The 22,118-nt window shown below is 53.7% G+C and overlaps 2 protein-coding genes across 7 annotated transcripts in view; one reads left to right on the top strand and one right to left on the bottom strand.

The window, feature by feature from the left end:
• On the top strand, positions 1 to 17,622 carry BAD (BCL2 associated agonist of cell death). Of its 2 annotated transcripts, none has more exons than XM_010599077.3 (4): positions 1 to 894; positions 1,343 to 1,537; positions 13,877 to 14,067; positions 15,608 to 17,622. In XM_010599077.3, exons 2-4 carry the CDS (start codon positions 1,351 to 1,353, stop codon positions 15,731 to 15,733), a joined length of 504 nt encoding a protein of 167 aa, XP_010597379.1. In that variant the 5' UTR covers positions 1 to 894; positions 1,343 to 1,350; the 3' UTR covers positions 15,734 to 17,622. The 2 variants fall into 2 exon arrangements, with proteins under 2 accessions (XP_010597379.1, XP_003419664.1); XM_003419616.4 differs by lacking the exon at positions 1 to 894 and adding an exon at positions 924 to 1,078.
• Positions 13,876 to 22,118, bottom strand: part of PLCB3 (phospholipase C beta 3) — a 21,031-nt gene continuing 12,788 nt past the window's right edge. The window contains exons 23-31 of one of the 5 annotated variants that reach the window (XM_064287870.1): positions 20,689 to 20,842; positions 20,565 to 20,600; positions 20,259 to 20,478; positions 19,702 to 19,849; positions 19,537 to 19,613; positions 19,341 to 19,430; positions 19,192 to 19,249; positions 18,754 to 18,865; positions 13,876 to 17,435 (exon numbers count right to left, since the gene is read on the bottom strand). In XM_064287870.1, the coding sequence (XP_064143940.1) occupies positions 17,197 to 17,435; positions 18,754 to 18,865; positions 19,192 to 19,249; positions 19,341 to 19,430; positions 19,537 to 19,613; positions 19,702 to 19,849; positions 20,259 to 20,478; positions 20,565 to 20,600; positions 20,689 to 20,842 (1,134 nt within the window). In that variant the 3' untranslated portion in view covers positions 13,876 to 17,196. Of the gene's footprint in view, positions 17,436 to 18,066; positions 18,687 to 18,753; positions 18,909 to 19,191; positions 19,250 to 19,340; positions 19,431 to 19,536; positions 19,614 to 19,701; positions 19,850 to 20,258; positions 20,479 to 20,564; positions 20,601 to 20,688; positions 20,843 to 22,118 lie in introns of those variants that run through there. The other 4 variants (XM_064287871.1, XM_064287872.1, XM_064287873.1 and 1 more) reach the window with 4 other exon arrangements.

The raw sequence follows: 22,118 nt of genomic DNA on the forward strand, positions 1-22,118 counted from the left end.
CGGAGCCGCGCCCCATTCCACTAGCGCTCGGGAGGGCCGTGGCCTGGACCACTGGCCTTTGCTGGTTTGGGGCCCATCAGCTCCCATCCTTCTCCTCTCTATGCCCAAACCCGGATCGTGTCCCCGGCGGGGGGCGGCAACGATTTCTCGTCACCTCGCCTGTGAAGGGAACTTCCGCCCATAGCCAAGATGGCCTCCGGGTCTGCCTCCCTTCCCCCCCGACTCCGCGGGTCTTAAACCGCTGGACCCCGGAGCCCCCGCTGGGCAGCCAGCCCCAAGAACTGGCCCGCCGCGGTGATGCCCGCTCACCTGGCCGGCCGCCTGCATGCTGCCTGCCAGGGGCGAAACCGTCGCGAGTACTATGGGTCACCCTCACAGGGGTCCCTGCGCCTTCTCTGCGCCCCAGGCAGTCCTCCGGCCAGGGTGGAGGCTCCCTCTCTTATCTCGGATGCTCCAGAGATGGCGCGGGGAGTGGTGCCCTGTTGCGGGCGGCATGGTTTCCACGGCGCGGTTCCCACGCTAGGGAAGAGGACGGAGTGGGACTTCCCGACCCCATCACCCCTCCAGAACCGTAACAACAGCAAGTCATTGCATCCGACTTCTGACTGTCAACTGCGACTTTGCAAAGTGCTTTCAGCCACAGTAATCACCACTCTGTTTACAAAGTTTTCACTGGCTCCGGAGGGAGGTGTCATTATCCCCATTTTACAGGGGTGGAAACTAAGCCCCGGAGGGGCTGAAGGGCTTATCAGCAGAAACGAGTCTCCAGGCTCCAAATGGAGGACCCCAGAGAATCCCTCACCGGCTTCCACACACGCCCAAGGCGTGAGGATGTCGGGAGCTGAACATCCGGAGAAGAAGAAGGGACGCAGGAGATCATCGGGCGGGCTGCAGGTTGGGCGGTGGGGCGGGGCCGGTATAGAGTGGACCCGCCTCCTGTCCAGCCCGAGTGACATTTCACGAGTTGATTGGGCCAGGCCGGTGACAGTTCCCGTTGCCCAAGCAACTAGGGCAGGGCGCCCTCAGTACTGGAGGGAGACGGCAGGCCCGGGTCAGGGGCCTCGAGATCGGGCTTGGGGTGAGACCTGTGTGCGGTCATCCCAGGAGAGACGGCCTGGGTGGGGGTCTGGGGCTACCCTACAGCACCAGTGCTCCAAGGGAAGATTTAGGTCCCAGCTGGACAGGCTGAGCACCCGGCAGAGCCAGACTGGGCAGACAGATGAGTCTGGGAGGCAGGCGGGCTCTAGGGGCAGAGAGTGAGCCAGGGACGTCTCTGCTGTACCCCCACAGGTTCCCGCTTGCTCCGGCTGTGCCCTAACCACCCACCATCTTGCCCCCACAGCCCAGAGTATGTTCCAGATCCCAGAGTTTGAGCAGAGTGACCGGGAAGACTCCACCCCTGCAGACAGGGGCCTGGGCCCCAGCCCCGAAGGGTACTGGCCTTCAGGCCCCAGCGACCGCCACCGTGTGGCCCCAGGCTTCCTGCGGGACTCCAGTCACCAGCAGGGGCAGCCGACCAGCAGCGGCCACCATGGAGGTAGGAACCCCCTAATATCACCTCCTGCCCAGTAGCTCTCTGCACCCCAGCCACGTACATGCTTACTGGCTGGCTTTGGGTGAGCCTATAACCTCTCTAAGCTTCAGGTTCCTTTTCTGTAAATAAAGCAATGAATCACATCACTATTGTAGGGTTTTCGGGGCAATTAGCAGCAATATATAGGAAGCACTTTGTCATAGTGTTGGCACATCGGAGATGCTCCAAAAAACGTAGCTGTTGTTGTAGGGCCAGGACAGAAATCACTGAGGAGCAGGCAGAGAGCAAGAAAGGGGAAGTGACTTGACTAAGGTCATGCTTGAGGTACCTTTGGTAGGAGGCAGGGGTGGAAGGCTCCTTGGTGGCCTGTCCAGGCTACATCCTGCCGTAGGCTACCTGCTTACCCTAGGACTGAGCTATTTTTGCACAGTTGCCGGGGCAGGTTACCTAAAGTGGCAGACAGCCCTCCCAGGCAGTGGCCATGTAGGGGGTGGTGTGGGAAGTTGCTGGAAAGAGCTGTCTACTCTCCAGCACAGACTATTGGTTGCCCTTCCCACCTACTCAGGCCCAGCCCGGATGGAAGGACGTTGGCGGGCAGTGGCCATTTCTCGATAGTCTTCACGTGCCTGGTGCCTGGGACGGGCCTTGGCACCTGAGACAGTTACAGAGACCTTCTGAAAACACACACCAGACCATGTCGCTTACCCACTGAAGCTTATATAACTCCCATTTTCTTCAGGAACAGGAAGGCCTGGGTGGCCTCCCCTCCCTCTTTCCTGCACACTCTGTCCTGTCAGGCTGAATTGCAGAGGATCCTCAAGCAGCTTTTTCTGCTCTCAGCTGTTTCCACACCCAACCTGGCTCTTCCTACCCCTCCTTTGGGCTCCCTCATCGTTCTCTTCCTCCACTTATTGAGTACTTAGTAGGAGACCCTGGGTGGTGCAAACGGTTAAGCACTTGACTACTAGCTGAAAGGTTGGTGATTCAAACCCACCCAGAGGCACCTGAAAAGACCCGCCTGGCCGTCTGCTTCTGAAAGATCGCAGCCTTAAAACCCTACGGAGCAGTTCTACTCCGACATACATGGGTTCACCATGAGTGGGAATCAACTCGAAGGCGACTAACAACACGTACCCACCCCTCCTTGGGACCCCCTCAGTGTTCTCTTCCTCCTTTTATCAGGTCCCACATGTTGTCCCCGTTTCTAGGGGCACATCAGTGACTAAAAACCCGTTGCCATCAACTCGATTCTGATTCTTAGCGACCCTACAGGACAAAATAGAACTGCCCCACAGAGTTTCCAAGACTGTAAATCTTTACAGAAGCAAACTGCCACATCTTTCTCCCTTGGAGTGGCTGGTGGGTTCGAACTGCCAACCTTTTGGTTAGCAGCCCAGTCCTTAACCACTGCGCCACCAGGACTCCTTCATCAGTGACCACAGAGATGAAAATTTTGCCCTTGTGGAGCTTACATTCTAGTGGGGTTGGAGAGACAGGCCATAAACAAACAAGCAGACAGGGAAATGCTATAATGTCTTGGAAGATAATGTGTGCTTGGGAGAGGGGCGTGTATGCAAACAGAGTCAGGTGAGTCCTGAGGACTGGCCATGGGATTTTAACTGAGATGCCAGGGTCAGGGTCAGCCTTGGTAAGAAGCAACATTTGAGCAAAACCTTGAAGGGGATATGGATGAGCCACACAAGTGTCTGTGGGAAGAGAGTACCAGGCAGAGGGAACAGCATATGCAAAGTCCCGTAGGCAAGTCGTGGTCCAGGCTAGTGAGGCCGGAGAGGAGAAAGAAGGTACAGGGGAGAATAGTTGAGATGCCATCAGAGTTAATGAGGGGGACAGGTGGCCTGGGCAGGGCCTCGAAGGCCATTGTAAGGGCTGTGGCGTATACTCTGAAAAGAAACAGTAGAGAGCTGAGAGCAGAGGGGACTTGGTCAGGTTTGCTGAGTGCCTGGGGCCACAATGTTGAGACTGGTCTGTAATGGGCAAAGCAGAAGCGGAGGCCAGAGGGGAGGCTGTTGCGGGACACCAGTCACCAGCAGAGGCAGCCGACCAGCAGCGGCCACCTTGGAGGTAGGAACCCCCTAAGATCACCGCCTGCCCAGTAGCTCTCTGCACCCCAGCCACATACATACTTACTGGCTGGCTTTGGGTGAGTCTATAACCTCTCTGAGCCTCAGGTTTCTCTTCTGTAAATAAAGCAAGAGAAGATGGTGACTTGGGCCAGGGAGGTGGCAGTGGAGGTGGTAAGAAGGAGCTGGATTGATTGTGAAGGTGGGGCTGTCAGGATTTGCTGAGAGACGAATAGAAAGAGCTGAGTCAAGGAGGTCTCCAAGGAGCTTCACCTGCACAACCAGAAGGATGGATGGAGTTTCCTTTAACCAAGACGGAGCCTTGGGGTGGGGGGCAGATAGGGAGCCCATTTTGGGCCATGTGAGGTTAGAGGTGCCCGTTAGTCCTCCAAGTGGGGGTTTCCAGCGGAGGAAAGGCCCTGGCAGCATTTATAAATGAAGAGTGGTCGGCCTTTCAGTGTATGTAGGCCCAGGAACCTGGGGGCGAGCATCTGGAGAGGACGGAGGGCTGGGCTGCGTTCTAGCCTTAAGTGCAAGAGGAGAAGAAACCACAAGGAAGACTGAGAAGGAGCGGGCAGTGAGGTGGACAGGAAACCAAGAGAGGGGTGTGCGCCAGCCACTGCATGGTGGTGAATGCCGTGTGGGCGATGAACTGAGTGGGACGCTTGGGGCGGGGGTCGGCCCACTCCTCAGTAAGGGCTGAGAGTTGGCGATGGAGGCCACACCTGGGGCCATTTGATGGGGGAGGGGCTCTGACAGCTGTGGGTAGAAATCCTGGGAAGAGAAGAACTGCAGACGGGAGAGCCCACTCTTGACAGCTGTGCTCCCACAAAGAGCAGCAGAGGATGGGGTGGCAGCTGAAGGCAGGACAGTCAAGAGAGGGTTGGTTTTTAAGATCCAAGAAGAAGATACCAGGTTTCTAGGCTACTGGGACCCATCCAGGGGAGAGGGGTCCACTCCACGGTGCAGGGGTGTTGCAGGACAGTGGGTGGGCATGGCACCTGAGGAGGGGGCTGGTGAGGCAACTTCTCTGTTAGAGGCAGGAGGCAGCAGCTCTGGGAGGGGCAGAGGGGATGTAGATGCAGCCTGGGAACTGGGAGAAGTTTCTCTTCCATGTAAGGAAGCCCGGAGTGGGGATAGGGAGGAGGGGTGGGGCTGTGGAGAGATAGGAGCAGGTTTGAAACTTGGGAGCAGTGGTGGGCAATGTGGAGGGTGCAACTGGGCTTTGTGGCCGAGAATTTAAAGTGAGAGCAGGCGGCGTGGCTGCGCTCTCAGTGGGAACTTGCAGGGGAGCGGAGTTAAAAAGGCTGTGTTTGTCCCAACAAGGGGTTGAGGGTGTGTGCAAGGAAGGGACAAGAACTGGCTGACCATAGCGGGCAAGCCCCTGGGGAGTCACAGCAGCGGTGTCGTTGGAGCCAAGCACCAGAGGGGGAGAACTGGACAGGTAGGTGGCGGTCAGTGGGCTGCTGTTATTGGCAGTGATGATGTTACAGGGCAGGGCTTCCCAGCTCCCAGCTCGGGACTAAGCCCTGCTTAGGTTCTTACCTTCTTCTGACCACAAATGGCCAGGAGAGGCTCGGAGGTTCCACACGAACAAAAGTTTACTAGGGACAGGGTAGAAGGCTCGCGAGGGAGAGAGGGAGAGGGCTTTCCACCTATGCTAGCTTCCAGTCTCTCACTGGACAGAGGATTCCCTAGGGCTTATAAAATTTTGTTGGCGGGGGATGGGAGGAATGCATTATCTTTATTTGTTAGATGGGTGGAGATTTCAATGAGAAGGAGAGGGATTATGAAAATCAAATGGGTGCTCAGTTAGAATTCAAAATGGACTTCCTCACAGAGGTTGCTGGAACCAAGATGGAGTCTGTCACAAAGGCTGCCAGGAGGTCAAACAGGACTTATTCTGGGATGTTGTGCATGCGTGATGCCTCTGGATCTTGGTTTGAGCCCCGGCGAGGGGTCCCTGTTCATGTTTGTCTCACGTGGAAGGTCACTTATAGTCCATGCTGATCTTTACTGCGCGTGCTCTGCAGCTGGTGATGCCTTGAAAAACAACTCGGGAGGATTATCAGTAATTGATAGCTGGTCAAGCACACAGGGCCTTGAAATGTAGCCCCTTATCTTGTCTAAGCACCTAGTTTGTTAATCACAAGTAGTTTTCGGGTGCCAGGAGCAAAAGTTGTACGGTGGTCTGCACTTAGGTTTAGATTCAGAGACTAATTATAGCTGGTCAAGCACACAGGGCCTTGAAATGTAGCCTTTATTTCATTCAGCCAGCCCAATCTCTTCTCAGTGAGGTCTGGGTTATACCCATGGGGATGAGAGTCTGGGGGCCAAGATGATGGGGGAAGGAGGGCGCAAGGCTAGGAGGTGGGAAGAATTGCTTACGGGTACATTGAAACACCTGTGGATCAGTAAGGACCAGCGGAGTGATGCAGAAAGTGGGAGTGACATTGGGCAGAAAGGTGGGCTGTGACCTGCAGGTGGAGGACACGGGGGGCATGGAGGGGAAGGGGTGACACAGACGGAGAACCATCTGAAATAGCAATGAAGGGCCAGGGGACTTCCCCAGCTCCAGACCTAGCCTACGGACAGCTGCGGGGGAGAAAACTGCCACCATCTCAGAGGGCTACACAGGATGCTTTTGATGTAGTTTTCAATGTCTTAGTGATTTCCCATAAAAAATCCCATAAGTGCCGATGACCTGCCAGAGCCATGTGGTCACTGCCCCCTCTCAGCTCACACTTGGTGGTATCTCTTCACATTTCCTGTCTGGCCTCTGTGCCCCAAGGGCAGTGACCGGACCGCCTTGTGCGCTTTTATAACTCTAGTGCACAGCCCAGTGCCTGAAATGGGCTGGGTGCGTGGCGAGCCCCTGTGGGTGCATGGGTGGCGAAGGGAAGTGTTGTGTCGGATTTTAGAAATCTTAGAAAATTAATACTCAGGTTTGCCACGCATAAACTCCAGTTTAGTTTACTGCAAGGTAGTTAGGGGAAGGCATGCAAGTAAGACATCACAGCATTCATTGGGACAGAAGAATTAGAATTAACAGGTACGACTGTTCAACGGTTAGAGTCCAGTCTTTAGACTTCAGGCTTTTACCTTTAACAAGAGGTCTCGGGAAGAAGGTTTAACCGCGGCTCAAACTCAGCCGAGGTCCCTCATAGCTTGGGTACGAGGTCAGCAGCTACGGTGGACAGAATCTCAGTACCATCTCTGCCTTCTCTCAGTAAGTGAAGAGAAATTTATGGTTTTTATGTGAATTTGTCACCTTGGGTCCACACGAAGCAAGGGCCAGTGTGACATCAAAGAGTAGTATTGTTATGACACATATCCTGCATAGCCTCTTCAAGGTTAGAGGTTAGAGGTGGTTTACATTTATGATTCAATTCTAGTTTATTCTAGCTATGTCTTTTTTTATCACAGCACCTCAGGTCAAAGTGAACTTAAAGGTTGTTTATGTTCTTTACACACTTCACATGCTTCTGTGTTTCCAAGTCTAAGTTCAGAAATTTTCTAAATAACTTTTATGACTGCCACGTTAAGTAATGACTTACAGTTAATGTTAGAGAGTCTCACAAAGAATACATATTTCTACTTTTAAATTCATATTTTGAGTGCTTATACATGTGTTTTGAAAGCATAATAGTGACTTCAACCTTATGGGATTTGAGATCATCGTAGAAACATACAGAACAGGAAGGAAGGAAGAACACGCAGTGGGAGAAGCAGCCTGGTATCCGACTCTGGGCCAGACTGTCAGAGTTCAACCACGGCTCTACCCTTTATTAGCCAGCTGAGCTTGAACAGGTTAGTTAACTCGCTCTGCCTCAGTTTTCTTATCTGTAAAATGGGAATAGAACTAGACCCACCTCATTGGGTTGTGGAGAGGATCTGATGAATTAATACAGGAAAAGTGCTTAGAGTAGTGCCTGACACAGAGGAATTGCTTACTCTGAGTGTTTGCTATTCTTATTAACCAAGACCAGTTGCTGTCGAATATTTTTTTTTTAATTGCGCTTTAGGTAGGTGAAAGTTTACTCAGCAAATTAGTTTTCCGGCTCGATAGTTTGTATGTAAGGTGCTCCATGACGTTGGTTGCATTCCCCGCAATGTGTCAGCACTCTCCCCATTTCCTCCCTGGGTTCCTCATTTCTGTTAGTCCAGATTTTCTACCCCTTCCTGCCTTCTCATCTCTGCCTTTGGGCAAATGTTGTCCTTTTGATCTTGTATAATTGATTGTTCTAAGGAACTTGTTCCTCTCCAGTGTTACTGTTTATTTTTTGGGCCTATTTATTGTTTGGCTGAAAGGTGGTCTCCAGGAATGGCTTTAGTTCCAGGTCAGAAGGGTGTCTTAGGGCCATAGTCCCGGGAGTTCCTCCAGCCTCTGTTGGACCAGTAAGTCCGGTCTTTTTGGTGAGTTTTATTTTTTGTTCTACATTTTTCTCCTGCGCTGTTTGGGATCCTCTGTTGTGATCCCAGTGAGAGTGGTGGTCAGTAGTGGTAGCTGGGCACTACCTAGTTCCTTTGGTCTCAGGGTCCTGTAGGCTATAGTTCATGTGGTCCATTAGTCCATTGAGTTAATGACTCATGGCAACCCCATGTGTGTCAGAGTAGAACTGTGCTCCATAGGGCCGATTTTTCAGGAATAGTCACCAGGCCTTTCTTCCAAGGGGCCTCTGGGTAGACTCAAACAACCAACCTTTTGGTTGGCAGCCAAGCAAGTTAACCATTTGCACCAGCCAAGGACTTCTGGCATTCTTATTACTCTGATCATTATTATTATGGCTGTTGTTATGAGTTGACCCTGGCTCCAAGCAGACCGGGGAGTGAGCTCAGTCTCAGCTCCCAGAGGTTGCCATTCATGCAGCACATTTATTGAGCATGTTACTTGATTAGGGTCCATGCCCTGGAGCAGTCGAGCCAATGAAACATACTCCAAGTCAGAAAGAGTGAGAAAGTTTATTAAGGAGATGTAGACACCTTAACGTATACACCTTAATACATACTTTGGACATGTTGTCAGGAGGGATCAGTCCCTGGAGAAGGACAATTGTGCTTGGCAGAGTACCGGGTCAGTGGAAAAGAGGAAGACCCTCAACGAGGTGGATTGACACAGTGGCTGCAACAATGAGCTCAAGCATAGCAACGATTGTAAGGATGGCGCAGGACCCGGCAGTGTTCCATTCTGTTGTGCATAGGGTCCCTATGAGTTGGAACCGACGGCACCTAACAACAGCCACACACATCACCGGGGACCCAGCAGCAACACAGGCTGTCTCTATGGAGTCCCAAAGAACAGTTTTACGTTAGACTTTATGTAGAATCTTACAAGGCTTAGAAGTGTCTTTATAGTCCACAGATGGCATGGCTGAAGGAGTTAATCATTACAAAATAGTGACAAAAGACTTTATCAGACTAAAGAGATGCATATCAGATACCTGGGCTCTGATTTTCCTGTGGGGGGTTGTAAGTCATAGGTGGTTGGACAGAACAAAACAAAGTTATTTGCCTCAGATTAAAATAAAGAAAAAAGTCATTAACCTTAGGTCAAAACAAAGTCATTAACAGAGGTATGTGAAGGAGGAGGCAGGCAGAAGAAGGAGAACAACTTAGAGGTCTATCATGGCGTTAGTTATGTCAAGCTCTCAGTTGCCCGTTTTGAAAAAGGAGAAAAATATGCTGGGGAGTATTAGGGTCACAAGCACCTATAGTATACCAAAAGCACTGGGAACAGAGACATGAATATCTAATGCTTCCCGACAGCAGACAAATGAAGTGTAGGTTAGAACTACTCCAAGGCCACACCAAGGAGTTTGAACTTAATCTTATAGGCACTGGGGAGTCATTGAAAGTTTTAAGCAAAAGACAGACATGGTTGGGTTTTAGAGCAAGGGTTGGCCTGAATCCCTCTTTTTTTTTTTTTTAATTTTTATTGTGCTTTAAGTGAATGTTTACAAATCAAGTTAATCTCTCATACAAAAATTTATATATACATTGCTATATAATCCTAGTTGCTCTCCCCGTAATGAGACAGCCGGCTCCTTCCCTCCACTCTCTCTTTTTGGGTCCATCCCACCAGCTTCTGACCCCCTCTGCCCTCTCATCTCCCCTCCAGGTAGGAGATGCCAGCATAGTCTCAAGTGTCTACTTGATCCAAGAAACTCATTCTTCACCAGCACCTTTTTCTAGCCCATTGTCCAGTCCAATCCCTGTCTGAAGAGTTGGCTTTGGGAATGGTTTCTGTCCTGGGCTAACAGAAGGTCTGGGGGCCATGACCTCCGGGGTCTTTCTAGTCTCAGTCTAACCATTAAGTCTGGTCTTTTTATGAGAATTTGGGGTCTGCATCCCACTGTTCTCCTGCTCCCTCAGGGGTTCTCTGTTGTGTTCCCTGTCAGGACAATCATCGGTTGTGGCCAGGCACCATCTGGTTCTTCTGGGTCTCAGGCTGATGTAGTCTCTGGTTTATGTGGTCCTTTCTGTCTCTTGGGCTCATAATTACCTTGTGTCCTTGGTGTTCTTCATTCTCCTTTGATCCAGGTGGGTTGAGACCAATTGATGCATCTTAGATGGCTGCTTGCTAGCATTTAAGACCCCAGAAACCACTCTTCAATGTGGGGTGGAGAATGTTTTCTTAATAGATTTTGTTATGCCAGTTGACTTAGATGTCCCCTGAAACCATGGTCCTCAAACCCCCACCCCTGCTACGCTGGACTTCAAAGCATTCAGTTTATTCAGGAAACTTCTTTGCTTTTGGTTTAGTCCAGTTGTGCTGATCTCTCCTGTATTGTGTGTTGTCTTTTCCTTCACCTAAAGTAGATCTTATCTACTATCTAATTAGTGAATATTCCTCTCCCTCCCTCCCTCCCCCCTCTCATAACCATCAAAGAATATTTTCTTCTCTGTTTAAACTGTTTCTGGAGTTCTTATAATAGTAGTCTTATACAATATTTGTCCTTTTCCAACTCACTAATTTCACTCAGCATAATGCCTTCCAGATTCCTCCATGTTATGAAATGTTTCACAGATTCATCATTGTTCTTTTTCAATGAGTAGTGTTCCATTGTATGAATATACCATAATTATTTATCCATTCATCCATTGATGGGCACCTTGGTTGCTTCCATCTTTTTTTTGCTGTTGTAAACAGTGCTGCAGTGAACATGGGTGTGCATATATCTGTTCGTGTAAAGGCTCTTATTTCTCTAGGATATATCCCAAGGAGTAGGATTGCTGGATCGTATGGTAGTTCCATTTCTAGCTTTTTAAGGAAGCGCCAAATGGATTTCAAAAGTGGTTGTACCATTTTACGTTCCCACCAGCAGTGTATAAGTGTTCCAGTCTCTCCACAACCTCTCCAACATTTATTATTTTGTGTTTTTTGGATTAAAGCCAGCCTAACTGGAGTGAGATGGAATCTCATTGTGGTTTTGATTTGCATTTCTCTAATGGGTAATGATCGTGAGCATTTTCACATGTATCTGTTAGCTACGTGAATGTCTTCTTTAATGAAGTGCCTGTTCGTATCTTTTGCCCATTTTTTCATTGGGTTATTTGTCTTTTTGTAGTTGAGTTTTTACAGTATCATGTAGATTTTAGAGATCAGGTGCTGATCGGAAATGTCATAGCCAAAAACTTTTTCCCAGTCTGTAGGTAATCCCTCTGTTTTTATATAGCTCACAAGCTTAAGCTTGGGATGGTTTTCCTTTTTTTTATAGTTTTTTACATTTTTAAATGGTTAAAAGAAAAATAATATTGTGTGATACATGAAAATGACATGAAATTCACATTTCAGTGTACAATAAGTAAAGTTTAGTGGAACACAGCCATGTTCATTCATATTTATATGGTCTATGGCAGCTTTCATGCTGTGGCCACAGAGCTGAGTCGTGACAACAGAGACCAGATGGCCTGCAAAACCAGCCCCAGTTTTAGATGTCTACTGACATCACCAGCTTCCTGCAGGCCTGTGGTCTGAGGGGCTTTTGTACTTCACATGGCTTTAAAACACCCAGGAGTGGAGGCCAGACCTGCTGGGGCAGCCCTGATGAGCAGTGGAATGCCTGCTCAGGGTGGGGCCATGCACAGGTCTCATGGTGCTCTGCCTCCTGAGAGGGGGTACAGTGCATGTACGTGGGTGTACATGTGTGTCTGTGCATGTGTGTGCACGTGTACGCATGTTTTGTCAGTGTAAAAATGGTGTGGTGGAGGCATCTGAGCTCCTCTAAATTTAGGAGGGAGAGAGAGAATCTATATCAGCGTCAGTAGCCCAGGGCTGATTCTTATGAGGCAAAGGTCAGACAGACCTCCTTCCTCTCTCCAACCTTTTTACCACTTCTGACACCAGCGCTCCTTCCCAGGGCACTCTCTACTTCCCTGCTGGGTTGGATAATTCCTTATGATGGCCACACAGAACTCACAGACAATACTCACGATTATGGGGTTTATTAGGGAGGTAACAGGTTGCAATTCAGGTTCAGGAATGCTCAGGGTACAGTCTTCCATCAGGACAGCCTCTTCTCAGCTGTGCTGCAGGCAGGCCTCTCTCTGGCCCTTGGCCACTTGGCCCAGCCTGTGTCATGCTCTGGCAAGTGTTAGAAAGCTCTTTAGCTCCAGCAATAAGTGCCCGGAGACACCCCACTCCACCACCAAGCCTCTGCCCAAAGGCGCTCAGGTTTTTTGCCCCTTGGGCCAGGAAGCTCACTGCATAGTCTCCTGGTTCTGCTGCCTCTACTGCTGTCATTTTTCTGCCACTGCTTCTAGCTATCTTGCTGTCTCCAGCTCTCTTTCTCTATCCCCTGGGTCCGGAAGGGTCTCAGCACAGGGATCCCAGGTCCAGAGGACCTGCTCCATTCCCACCTCTTCTGCTAGGTGGTAGTCAAGTCCCCCTCTGCTCTGGAATTGGTTCTCTTGACCTAGCAGGGTAGCAAAACTGACCAATTCCCTCTTTAGTGTTCCATACACCTTATTTGCATAGTTATACCCCTACAAAGTTGCCATGCACCTTATTTGCATTATTAGCAAGCTGTCCAATCCCCTTGCTGGGCCACAAGTACTTCATTTGCATAGCCCCACCCAGTCATCATTTCGTGGCAGTTACAAAGACAATGGCTAGAAGGGCCATATTAAGCAATTCACTGCAGTGTAGCTGGCAAGTAGTTAAGGATGAGGAAGGCGAAGAAACTTGTCCTAGCTGGCACAGACATAAGTGGTAGAGGCAAGATCTGAACCCCACCCTGTCTGATGGTGCTGCTTCATTGTCTCAAATTTTCTAGAACCCCATTGTTTTAATTAAATGTATAAAGATGCTCATGGAAGCATGATCCTGGATGTGGTCAGCCTCACCTACTTAGGCAGAAACCCAAAGGGTAAAGTACTTAAAACTGGAGGTGCTTTGCTGGGGGCTGGGGCACTGCCAGCCATAGACCCTGACCTCTCCCCCACCACACCCTGGCCAGGCTCTAGGGAGGGTAGCTTAAGCATGCAGGCCTGGGCACCCATCCAGGCCCACACCCACAATGGAGCCACACCCCTTTTCTCCCCAGAGAAGGCGAGAGGCAGAAGGGGAGAAATTGCCTCTGCCCCATTACAAGGGGTGTAGGGATGAGAGCTGGTCCAGGGTGGGCTGGTTCAGGGCGGGCATGACTCTGCTTAGGGACCCAAAGCCCCCTTTCCCCAGGGAGTTCACAGGAAATGCCCCAGGTTTTTTCTAGTAAATAGAAGGACACTTCAAAAATTCATTTTACACAGGAGATATCATGGCATGGCTTTGCTAAATTCATGGCCTTAGGGAGAATCCTTCTACACAGCACATCAGGCTCCTGTCAGAAATCCCAGGGGGCCCTTCCCCAACCTGGGCCTCGAGGTGGCCCACACTGAGCTGGGGGGAGCCTGGGGCATGAATGTTACGCATACAGCCTCTGGGACCCCAGTGGCTGGGTTTGGATCCCAGCTAGGCCATCTATAGGGGTGACTCAATGGCACACAGCAGGGGAAGGTCCTTTTATACCCTAAGGGCCTCGCCCATTATTGGAGCTCAGTAAACATGTGGAGGATTAATGAGAAGTTGACACCAATCTTCACAGAAGCCCCATGAGCTAGCTTGTATTACCCTGGATTTACATATGAGGGGACTGGAGCTGGGGGGACGGGGAGAGACCGTGATGTCCACCGAGACACTAATGCTGAGGGTTGTGGCAGGGCCAGGGGTGTAGAGGAGCTGAGATTCACATCAAGCACCATGCCACGACCCTCTCTGCAGGTGCTGCGGCTGTGGAGACCCGGAGTCGCCACAGCTCATACCCCGCAGGGTCTGATGAGGCTGAAGGGCTGGAGGAGGATCCCAGCCCCTTTCGGGGTCGCTCGCTTTCAGCGCCCCCCAACCTCTGGGCTGCACAGAGATATGGCCGTGAGCTCCGCAGGATGAGTGATGAGTTCCAGGGCTATTTCAAGGTGAGCACCAGCCCCAGGGTGTGGGCCCTGTATTCCCACACAACGGGATCACTAGGTGGGTGTGGGGGTGCAAACTGTACTGGGTGACACTTGTCAGAGAGGGGTGACACTAAAATGACTGTCCATACAATTTTTTGTGCAGTGTTTCAGCAGGAATTTATTTTTTATAAGACTATCTCTGTAGTTATAACAGCAAAAACATTTTTTGTAAGCCCAGCTTACATGCATCCATATACCTACAAGGCTAAAACGCTAGGCTAACTTACTTCCTGAACCTTCTAATGCCCTTCAGTCAGAGCTGTCACTGTTACCCAATTACAGCGCCGCTTTAAATCAGGTCTCCTTGGGGTACGCTGCTGGTGGTGTTTATAGTCGCAGATTTTGTCACATTTTCTGATGTTTTAGCTACAACACTGTAGCGATTAGTATTCGTGAACTTATATCAATAAGTTTTTTGAGAATGAAGTAGTAATTAAAGGAAAAGAATTACAATTTACAAGTACCATCAGAGCACAAAACATTACTAAGGATTCTGTATTGTCTTGTAAGGGAGGAAGTCCATGGGGCAGGTGACACCAACCCTAGTGATGCCACTGTTCTCACACCCTCTCACTGGCCTGTCCCTTCCTGAGTCCCAGGGCACACTGATCTATAGACCTCACCCCTCTTCCTGCCCAACCTCCGGCAGGTCCCTTTCCTGATCCCCATTCCCCACACACACCTTGACCTTTCCCTGAACCCTTTAAGTCTGCCCTCTCCAGGTGGCCAAACCTCTCCCTCCCCCACCTTTCCTTCAAAGCTCCAGGGTTCCCCAAATCCTTTGAGCATGAGGCACTCTAGGATCTGTACTTCCTGCCAGCCCTTTTCAGGTTTTCGGCCCCAGCTTCTAGGCCACCTCTATAACTCTTGAGTTGCGGCCCCATCTTCCAGGTGCTAGATCTCCAGCTCTGGAGCTGCCATAATGGGGTCCTAAGCCTCCCCCGCTCAGGGGCAATCTCTAAATTGCACCCCCCCCCCCATTTCAAGATGAATAGATGTTGATAGTGGTGGCGCTTCAGTAGAAAGGCCTTCCCTTCTTTTCCGTCTGCCTCAGTCAGGCCAGGTGCCTTTCGTATTTGTGGGCCCCCGCATGTTATCCCTCTGGCGCCTCCTTTGATTTGCGCCTCAGGGCAGGTGCCCCCACTCTGCCCCCCTCGTACGCCTCCGCAGCCCCGCCCCCAGCACGGAGTTTCTGTGATCTGTAGTGCTGGCGGAGCCCTGGTGGCGCATTGGTCAGCGGTTTGAATCCACCAGCCTCTCCTTGGAAACCCTATGGGGCTGTTCTGCCCTGTCCTACAGGGTTGCTATGAGTCTGAATGCACTTGACCGCAACAGGTTTGGGGTTTTTTTGGATAGTGATAGCACCGATTCCTACGGGCCCGGCGTTCACTCTGGGAGCTGAGGGCTCTAGGATCTCCCGTGGGGGCTCATGCAGAGGTCGGATTCCGAAGCTGGCCACCCGGGTGAGCTCTTTTAACCCTTCCGTCTCCCTACTCCGAAGGGACTTCCTCGCCCGAAGAGCGCGGGCACAGCAACGCAGATGCGGCAAAGCCCCAGCTGGACACGCATCATCCAGGCCTGGTGGGATCGGAATTTGGGGAGAGGCAGCTCCGCCCCGTCTCAGTGACCTTACGTCCCACGTTCCCGAGGCCCCACCCACTCCCGCAGCAGCCGCCGGTGGCCATCTTGGGTGTGGGCGGAAGTCTTCCGCAGGCCTTAAGCAAAAAGAGGATCCGTTCCCTCCCGTTAGGAGGGAACCGGCCTGAGCCGGAGCCCGATTCCCTTCCGGTGCGAACCCTTTCGACCTCATCGGAAGTTCCAGTGGCTCTCCGGCCCCGCCCTGCCCTTCGGCGCTTGCTCTGCCTCAGGCGCCTGCGCCAAGTCGCGAGCGAGCCGGGCTTAACCGTTCCTGCGCCAGTAGCCTTTACTCCCGGGTAACGCCCGGGCCCGTGCTCGCGGCCCCTTGTGCGAATAAAGCCCGCGTCTGTGCCGCCGCGTGTGCTCTGTCCGTTGCCGCGGCTTCGCGGGAGGGCTAGTGCTAACACTGAGAGGCTTCCCCGGGCTTACACGTAGGTGAAGCGGGATCTCTCCGAGCGGCTTGTCCGGGGCTGGAGACCCGGGGCTCCCAGGCCGCAGGGAGGACCGAGGCTTCCGGGTCCTTATCTCTAAAGTCCTTATCTCAGTGGTAATCGGGACCCGTGCTCTGCAGACCGTGCCGCGGCCCCCAGGGAGGGTCCTCTGTTCCTGTGTGGGTCAGTCCTTGTGAGCTGCTCCTGTGTGGCGGGCGCAGGGCCAGCGCTGCTCAGGGCACAGCCGAACGGGCCGGGCAGGCCCAGCCCGGCCGCGAGGGGTCATTGTGGGACTGGGGGGAGCTCCATGAGAGTCTGGGACCAGAGCTCCGGGCACAATTCTAGGAAGATTTATTGGCGCCCCCTGTAGACCAAGCCAGTGCTTTTACTGGGTACACAGAGATGATGCCGCCACGGCCCCCCAGCTGGAGCTTGCTACCGCCAGCTTAGTGCCCTAACAGGGGCCCACAACCAGAGTGAGGGCGGCTCCCTTCTGCAAGGCAGGCAGAGAGGGCTTCAGGGAGGAGGTAAGTTAGAGCTGAGGCTTGAAGAGATGAGGGGAGGTAGGAGGGGTCGCAGCAGGGGTTTGGCTTCTGTGGGGGTTGAGTGTCACACCGAGTTTAGACTTTAGTCTGGTCTTTAAGGACCTGGCACTGACGTGGGATCAGGTAGTGTTGATTTAAGTGGAGGTGAGAAGAGTCCAGAGCATGGGAGCTGGCTGCTCAGGGGGACCTGAGGGTGCTGAGGGGCCTAGACATGGAAAAGAGGAGAGAGGGCAGATTTGGGGATTGAACAAGGCCTGACAGGAGAGGCAGAGAGGGCCTGGGCAATGATACTGACCCTGAGGGAGGAGGGCCCAGGGGAGAGCATCCCCAGGCCCGGAAAGGCCCTACTCTGTTTCTTGGGCCTCCCACCCCACCTGTTTGTCTGAGGTTACAGCAAAAACAAAGCAAAGCAAAGCACTCAGTTGGCAGGAGACAAGCCCAGATAAGAGACTGCTTTCCTCTGGAGGAGGGAGGCCTCAGCCCCAGATGCGCCAGAAAGCTAGGAGAGGCCTTGAAGAAGGGCCAGCCTGACCCTGCTGCAGAGCCTGGCGGCACCCTCGCTGTCTCTGCCATTCCATGCTGTTCATCTTCCAGGCTGGCCTTGGACTGTCCGCTATGGAGGGGCCAGGCCCACCCTGAACCTCCAGGTCAGGATGTCTTGGTTTAGCTGTGGTCTGGGACACACGACTTCTGCTCTGGGCCTCAGTTTTCTCACCTGTAAAACAGGTATAACATCTCCCTCACAGGGGTGAGGAGGATGCTGGGTCTCCTAGCCCCAGGTCACGGTCAGGCCCACTTCCCACTCACAGCTGAAAGCCCGGGTTCCCCAGTGCTGGGCAGGTTCTGAGCTGCCCAGCTCCACCCCTAGTCGGTCCATCCCCCAATACAGAGAAGCAGCCTGTGTGTGGGGCCCAGAGCAGCCCTGGCGGAAGATGCTGGGCACTTGGGTCATATCAGGCAACAGGAAGATGGGGGCAGGGAAGGCTTCCTGGAACAGAGGCCTGAGCCTCTGTGGAGGCCAGGAAGAGGCTAGGAGGGAGAAGGTAATGGGGTCGGGTTGAAAACAGGAGCAGGGACAGAGGGGCAGGGAAAGCTTGAGAGAGGCTAGAGAGCCTAGGATGTGAGTAAGGAGGGTCACTAGGAAGATTTGCAAATTCCATGCTAGGAGGCCTACAAGGTTTAGACCCATCAGCTCTGCTGGGGGCCTGACCTCAAGCCCACCAAATGGCCACAGGGTCATTTTACAGATGAGGAAACGGAGGCCCCCAAAGGAAAGGGCAAAGCCCGACCTAGGCCCCAGAGTCCTCTCCAGCACTGCCTTAACCCAAACCACACTGCACACGGGGTCCCTAAAATCCACTTTTATTCATGTAAAAAAAAATTTCCCAAACAATAGAGAAAGTGGGCCCTACTTCCCAGAGCTTGAAGTCTCCACCGAATGTTCTCTGGGGAGGTGAGGGAGAAGACTCCTACTCTGGGTGTGAGTATCACGGGAAGGGTGAAACCCTCGAGACCCCCAATTCAGGCCCGTCTGGCTGGGGTGACCTAGCACCTTTCCTGGGACTGAGGGCAAGAAGGAGGGGCCCGGCACTGCTGGGGGACAGGAGGATGAAGGGAGGGAGCTAGTGTGGGGTACTTGCCCCAGGTTTAAAAAAATAAAATTTCCAAAGGTAAAAAGTTACAAGTATTAGTGTCTCAGCCTCCTCTGGCTCCCCTCCTGGTAACCACCCTGGCCCTGTGGCCACCTCTTGCCCAGCCAAGCTCAGAGCTTCGTGTTCTCCTCCTGGTTCTCCAAGTCAGCGCCGGACAGGTGGCTGCTGCTCCCAGGTGCGTGACCATTGCTGGCACAGGCCACCAGATGCCCGTCCCCCAGCCCCTCCGGTGTCTCGCCTAGCAGGCTCTGGCGGATCTCCTGGGGGAGTCTCGCCCGCTGCTCCTGACATTCCTGGGCCAGCTGGGCCAGCAGCTGCAGGAGGAGGATGATGTCACAGGCAAGGCCAGGCCACCCAACATGCCACCAGCCTGCCACTCACCTGCCCGCCTGCCCCATGGCCTCACCTTGGGCTCCTCTTCCGCCAGCTGCTGTAGGACCTGCTGTTGCCCAGCTACCAGGCAGTCGTGCCGCTGCTTCTGGGCCTCCTCCAGCTACGGGGTGGGCAAGGGCTCAGCTGAGGGCCCTGGGCTCTGGCTGGGCATAGAGGTCAGGTGGGCTAAGGATCACAGGGCTATGGGGTCAGGGTTCTGAGATGGGCCTTGCAGCAAACGTGGCAGGCCTGAAGATGCCAAAGCCATGGGGCTCTGTTGCCGTTGACTTTGGACATGATATGGGGCAGGGGGGAAAGGCTCTAAAAGGCCTCTAGGGCAGGCACGGAGTCTCATCCGCCATGGCACCAGGCCAGGCACCGAGGAGATGGGTATCTGATGACTGAAGGAAGAGGGATGGGACGAGGTGGCACATGAGCCTCACTCACCCGGCGGATGGAGTTGACAGACTCGGTGATGTGCCGACGATTAATCTCCGTCAGTTCCCTGCAGAGGAGCAAGGCAGGATAGGTTCAGTTAACAGATGCCCAGCCCTGCCTCCCTGGCACCAAGTGGCTCCTGGCCCTGAAGTCCTTACACTTCTTTCTTATATTTCTCCCTTGTTTTGGCCTCCGAGATACTGTTGTGGCGCTTCCTGTCCAGGATCTTCTGCAGGTCCTTCTTCTCTCTGGAGGGGCCGGTTGGGGATAGGAAAGGTCAAGAGCAGAACCAGGGCTCTGTCTTTCTCTTGGTGCCAGGGAGTCCTGTCCCACCAACAAGATCCCTGCCTTTACCTCTCATTAAGCTCCTTCAGCTTCTTGAGCTGAGTCGTGTGTGCCTCCAGGACAACCTCCCTGAGCCGATGCTGAACCTGTGGACACGGAGCCGACAGGTGACACAGGGCTGCCGAGAGATCCATGCGGGGGGCAGGCTCGCTCTTGCCACCACATGCTCCACACCTGTCTCAGGTGCTCCAGCCTCCGATCAGCCTCCGTGTCCACCTGGGCCTCCCTCAGCTCCAGCAGACTCTGTACCTGCCTCCTCTGGAACTCCTGGTACCGCTTCACCTCCTCCTCCTCCTCCTCCTCCTCTTCAGCAGTCCCCCCTCTGTGGGAGGAACCCCACTGCGTGATGCTTGTGTCTGTCTCACAGACTTGGGCTGGGAGGGCAGTGGGGCTGGGGCCTGTGCCAGCAGGTAATGACAGACACCAGCCCCAGGGGGTCTGTCATACAAGTGAGGAGGCCCTTTAGCTCACTTGAATAATGGGAGCTTGCTTGGGCAAGTCTCTTAAAACGTGCTGTTCACGGGGAGCCTCAAAAGAGGGGTCACTCTTTGGGGGCCCCATGTGGGAGCCCCCTCTTTCCTCCAGGTACCAAACCCCCTCCCTGGGGGCCAAGGGGCAGCCCCTGGCCTTCCCTCCATGCCCACCTGGTACAGAACCCCACCTACGCACACACTCCTCCGTTCCCGTCGGCACACACACACAGGCAGGCAGGACATTCGAAGGCCACCTACCGGCGCCGGCTCCTGCCCTCCGCCCGGACCTGCGCCAGGTTGTTCAGCAAGCGGCGCGAGAGAGTGAGTGCCTTCCGCTGGTGCTTCTTGAGCAGCTCCCGCAGGTCTCGCTCCTGCCGGCTCCGAAGCTTCACCAGCGCCTTGTGGCCTCGGAGCTCATCCAGCGGGGTCGGGGCCACCTCTGAGCAGCAGAGCAAAGGCAGGCTGTGATGGCCCTGAGCTGGGGTAGTGGGCAAGGTGGGGGCCAGCCCAGCAGAAGAGCCACACGCAGGAGCAGCCCCACCCATCCCAAGCCCCGCCCCTTACCTGAGAGGATGCTGGCAATGAGGTCATCCCTCTGGCCTGGAAAGCAAAGGCAGGACTGTGGTGGGGAGGGGGCAGGCCAGAAGACCCTTCCCTCAGCCCCTCCCAAGCCCAGGCTACCCCTCACCTGGGCTGGTGAGGGAGGAACTGGTAGGGGGGGCACAAGAGGCGGGGCTTCGGCAGGCAGATGTTTCCAGTTGGCTGAGTGTGGCATTGAGAGGCAGCTGGGAGCCCAGCTGCTGAGACTGGGGCTCCTGGCTCATCTCAGGGCCAGTCTGGGCCTGTGGGGGGAAAGCAGAACGAATGTTCCTTCCAGAAGCGCTGTTCTCTCCACGCCCTTCTGTCCTGGACAACATCCCAGGCCCCCCGCTGCCCCTTGGCAGCCTCCCTGAGCCGCTGGACTCCTCTGGAACACGAGGCCGTCTGGCTAAGAAGTGGTGGTGGTGTCGTCAGTTGCCTTTGAGTCAACTCTGACCCCTGGTGACCCCAGGAGACTGTAAGACAAACGTTCCTAAACCCTTTCCACACAAGGTGTGGGGAAGCTCATACAAGAGCGTATCTCTAGAATGCCAGGCCCACTGTGTGTGCTCAGGGACTTGCAGATGGTTCTGGAAACTGCCCAGTCTGGCGTTTCCTCCCCTTTCTGTGCCCCTCCACCCTCTTCCACGGCTGCTCATCCTCATGGCTCAGCTCCTGATTAAATCAACAAAGGAAGTGACCGCAGAGTGGGCACCAGACTCTCCCACTAACAGCTCCATGCGGCCCTAATTGCAGCCATCTCTTCCCCTGCTGGCCGCAGGCCCCTGGGGACTGGGTCTAGATGCGTAGGTGAGCCTCCGCTCCTGACCCCTCCCCACAGGAGCCACTGCCCCCCACAAGGCTCCCAGGGCCCCCTCCTTCTAAAAGCTTCTATGGTTTTAAACTGCCCTGGTGAAGCAGCTAGAGCCCCACACCCCGGCTTGGACCCCACTTGGAGCTGAGGAAAGTCAGCCCAGGCCTGAACTGAGGGTCCCTCGCAGGCAAGAGGGGTGGTTTCCACCTCACTCCTTAAGATGTGGAGATCAACCCTAGGTGCTGAGCTCCTGAGTGAGGGAGCAGGAAGGCCCAGCTGTGGGAGGTGCCCAGGCTGGCCAGGCAGAGAGCTTGTGCAGTGTGACTCAGTGTCCCCATCTCTAGCCTGGGGACAGCCACCACCAAACTCATAGGTGGTTGGAAGGGTTAAATGAGCCATGGAGACAAAAGAGCTCACACGGGGCCTGGCAGGGAGGTGGCACTCAGCATTCGCTGGGCTTTATTTTCTGGGTTTGGTGAGACACGGAAGAATCCAGAAAGGGCTCTCCAGGCAGAGAGGATGGTGAGGGTACACGCGTGAAAGTAGGAGTTGGCAGCACATGAAGGTATGGAACAGCCCAGCTGGGGGAGAGGCAGACCACCAGGCTGGGAGTTGGGTGGGACTGTGAGGCCGTAGAGAGCAGGGGAGGCCTCAGGGCCCTTTTCCACTGGGCTGGGCAGAAGGACTGGGTGGCTGACCAGGCCTCACTTCCCCACTCACCCACA

The sequence above is a fragment of the Loxodonta africana genome, chromosome 7, assembly GCF_030014295.1.
Source record: "Loxodonta africana isolate mLoxAfr1 chromosome 7, mLoxAfr1.hap2, whole genome shotgun sequence".
Classification (NCBI taxonomy): Eukaryota; Metazoa; Chordata; class Mammalia; order Proboscidea; family Elephantidae; genus Loxodonta; species Loxodonta africana.

Bases quoted from the DNA above. Each gene is read 5' to 3' on its own strand.
- BAD (XM_010599077.3), top strand. From the start codon at position 1,351: ATGTTCCAGATCCCAGAGTTTGAGCAGAGTGACCGGGAAGACTCCACC. The intron at 1,538-13,876 runs GTAGGAACCCCC...CCCTCTCTGCAG, and splicing joins CAGCAGCGGCCACCATGGAG to GTGCTGCGGCTGTGGAGACC. The intron at 14,068-15,607 runs GTGAGCACCAGC...CCTACTCCGAAG, and splicing joins AGTTCCAGGGCTATTTCAAG to GGACTTCCTCGCCCGAAGAG.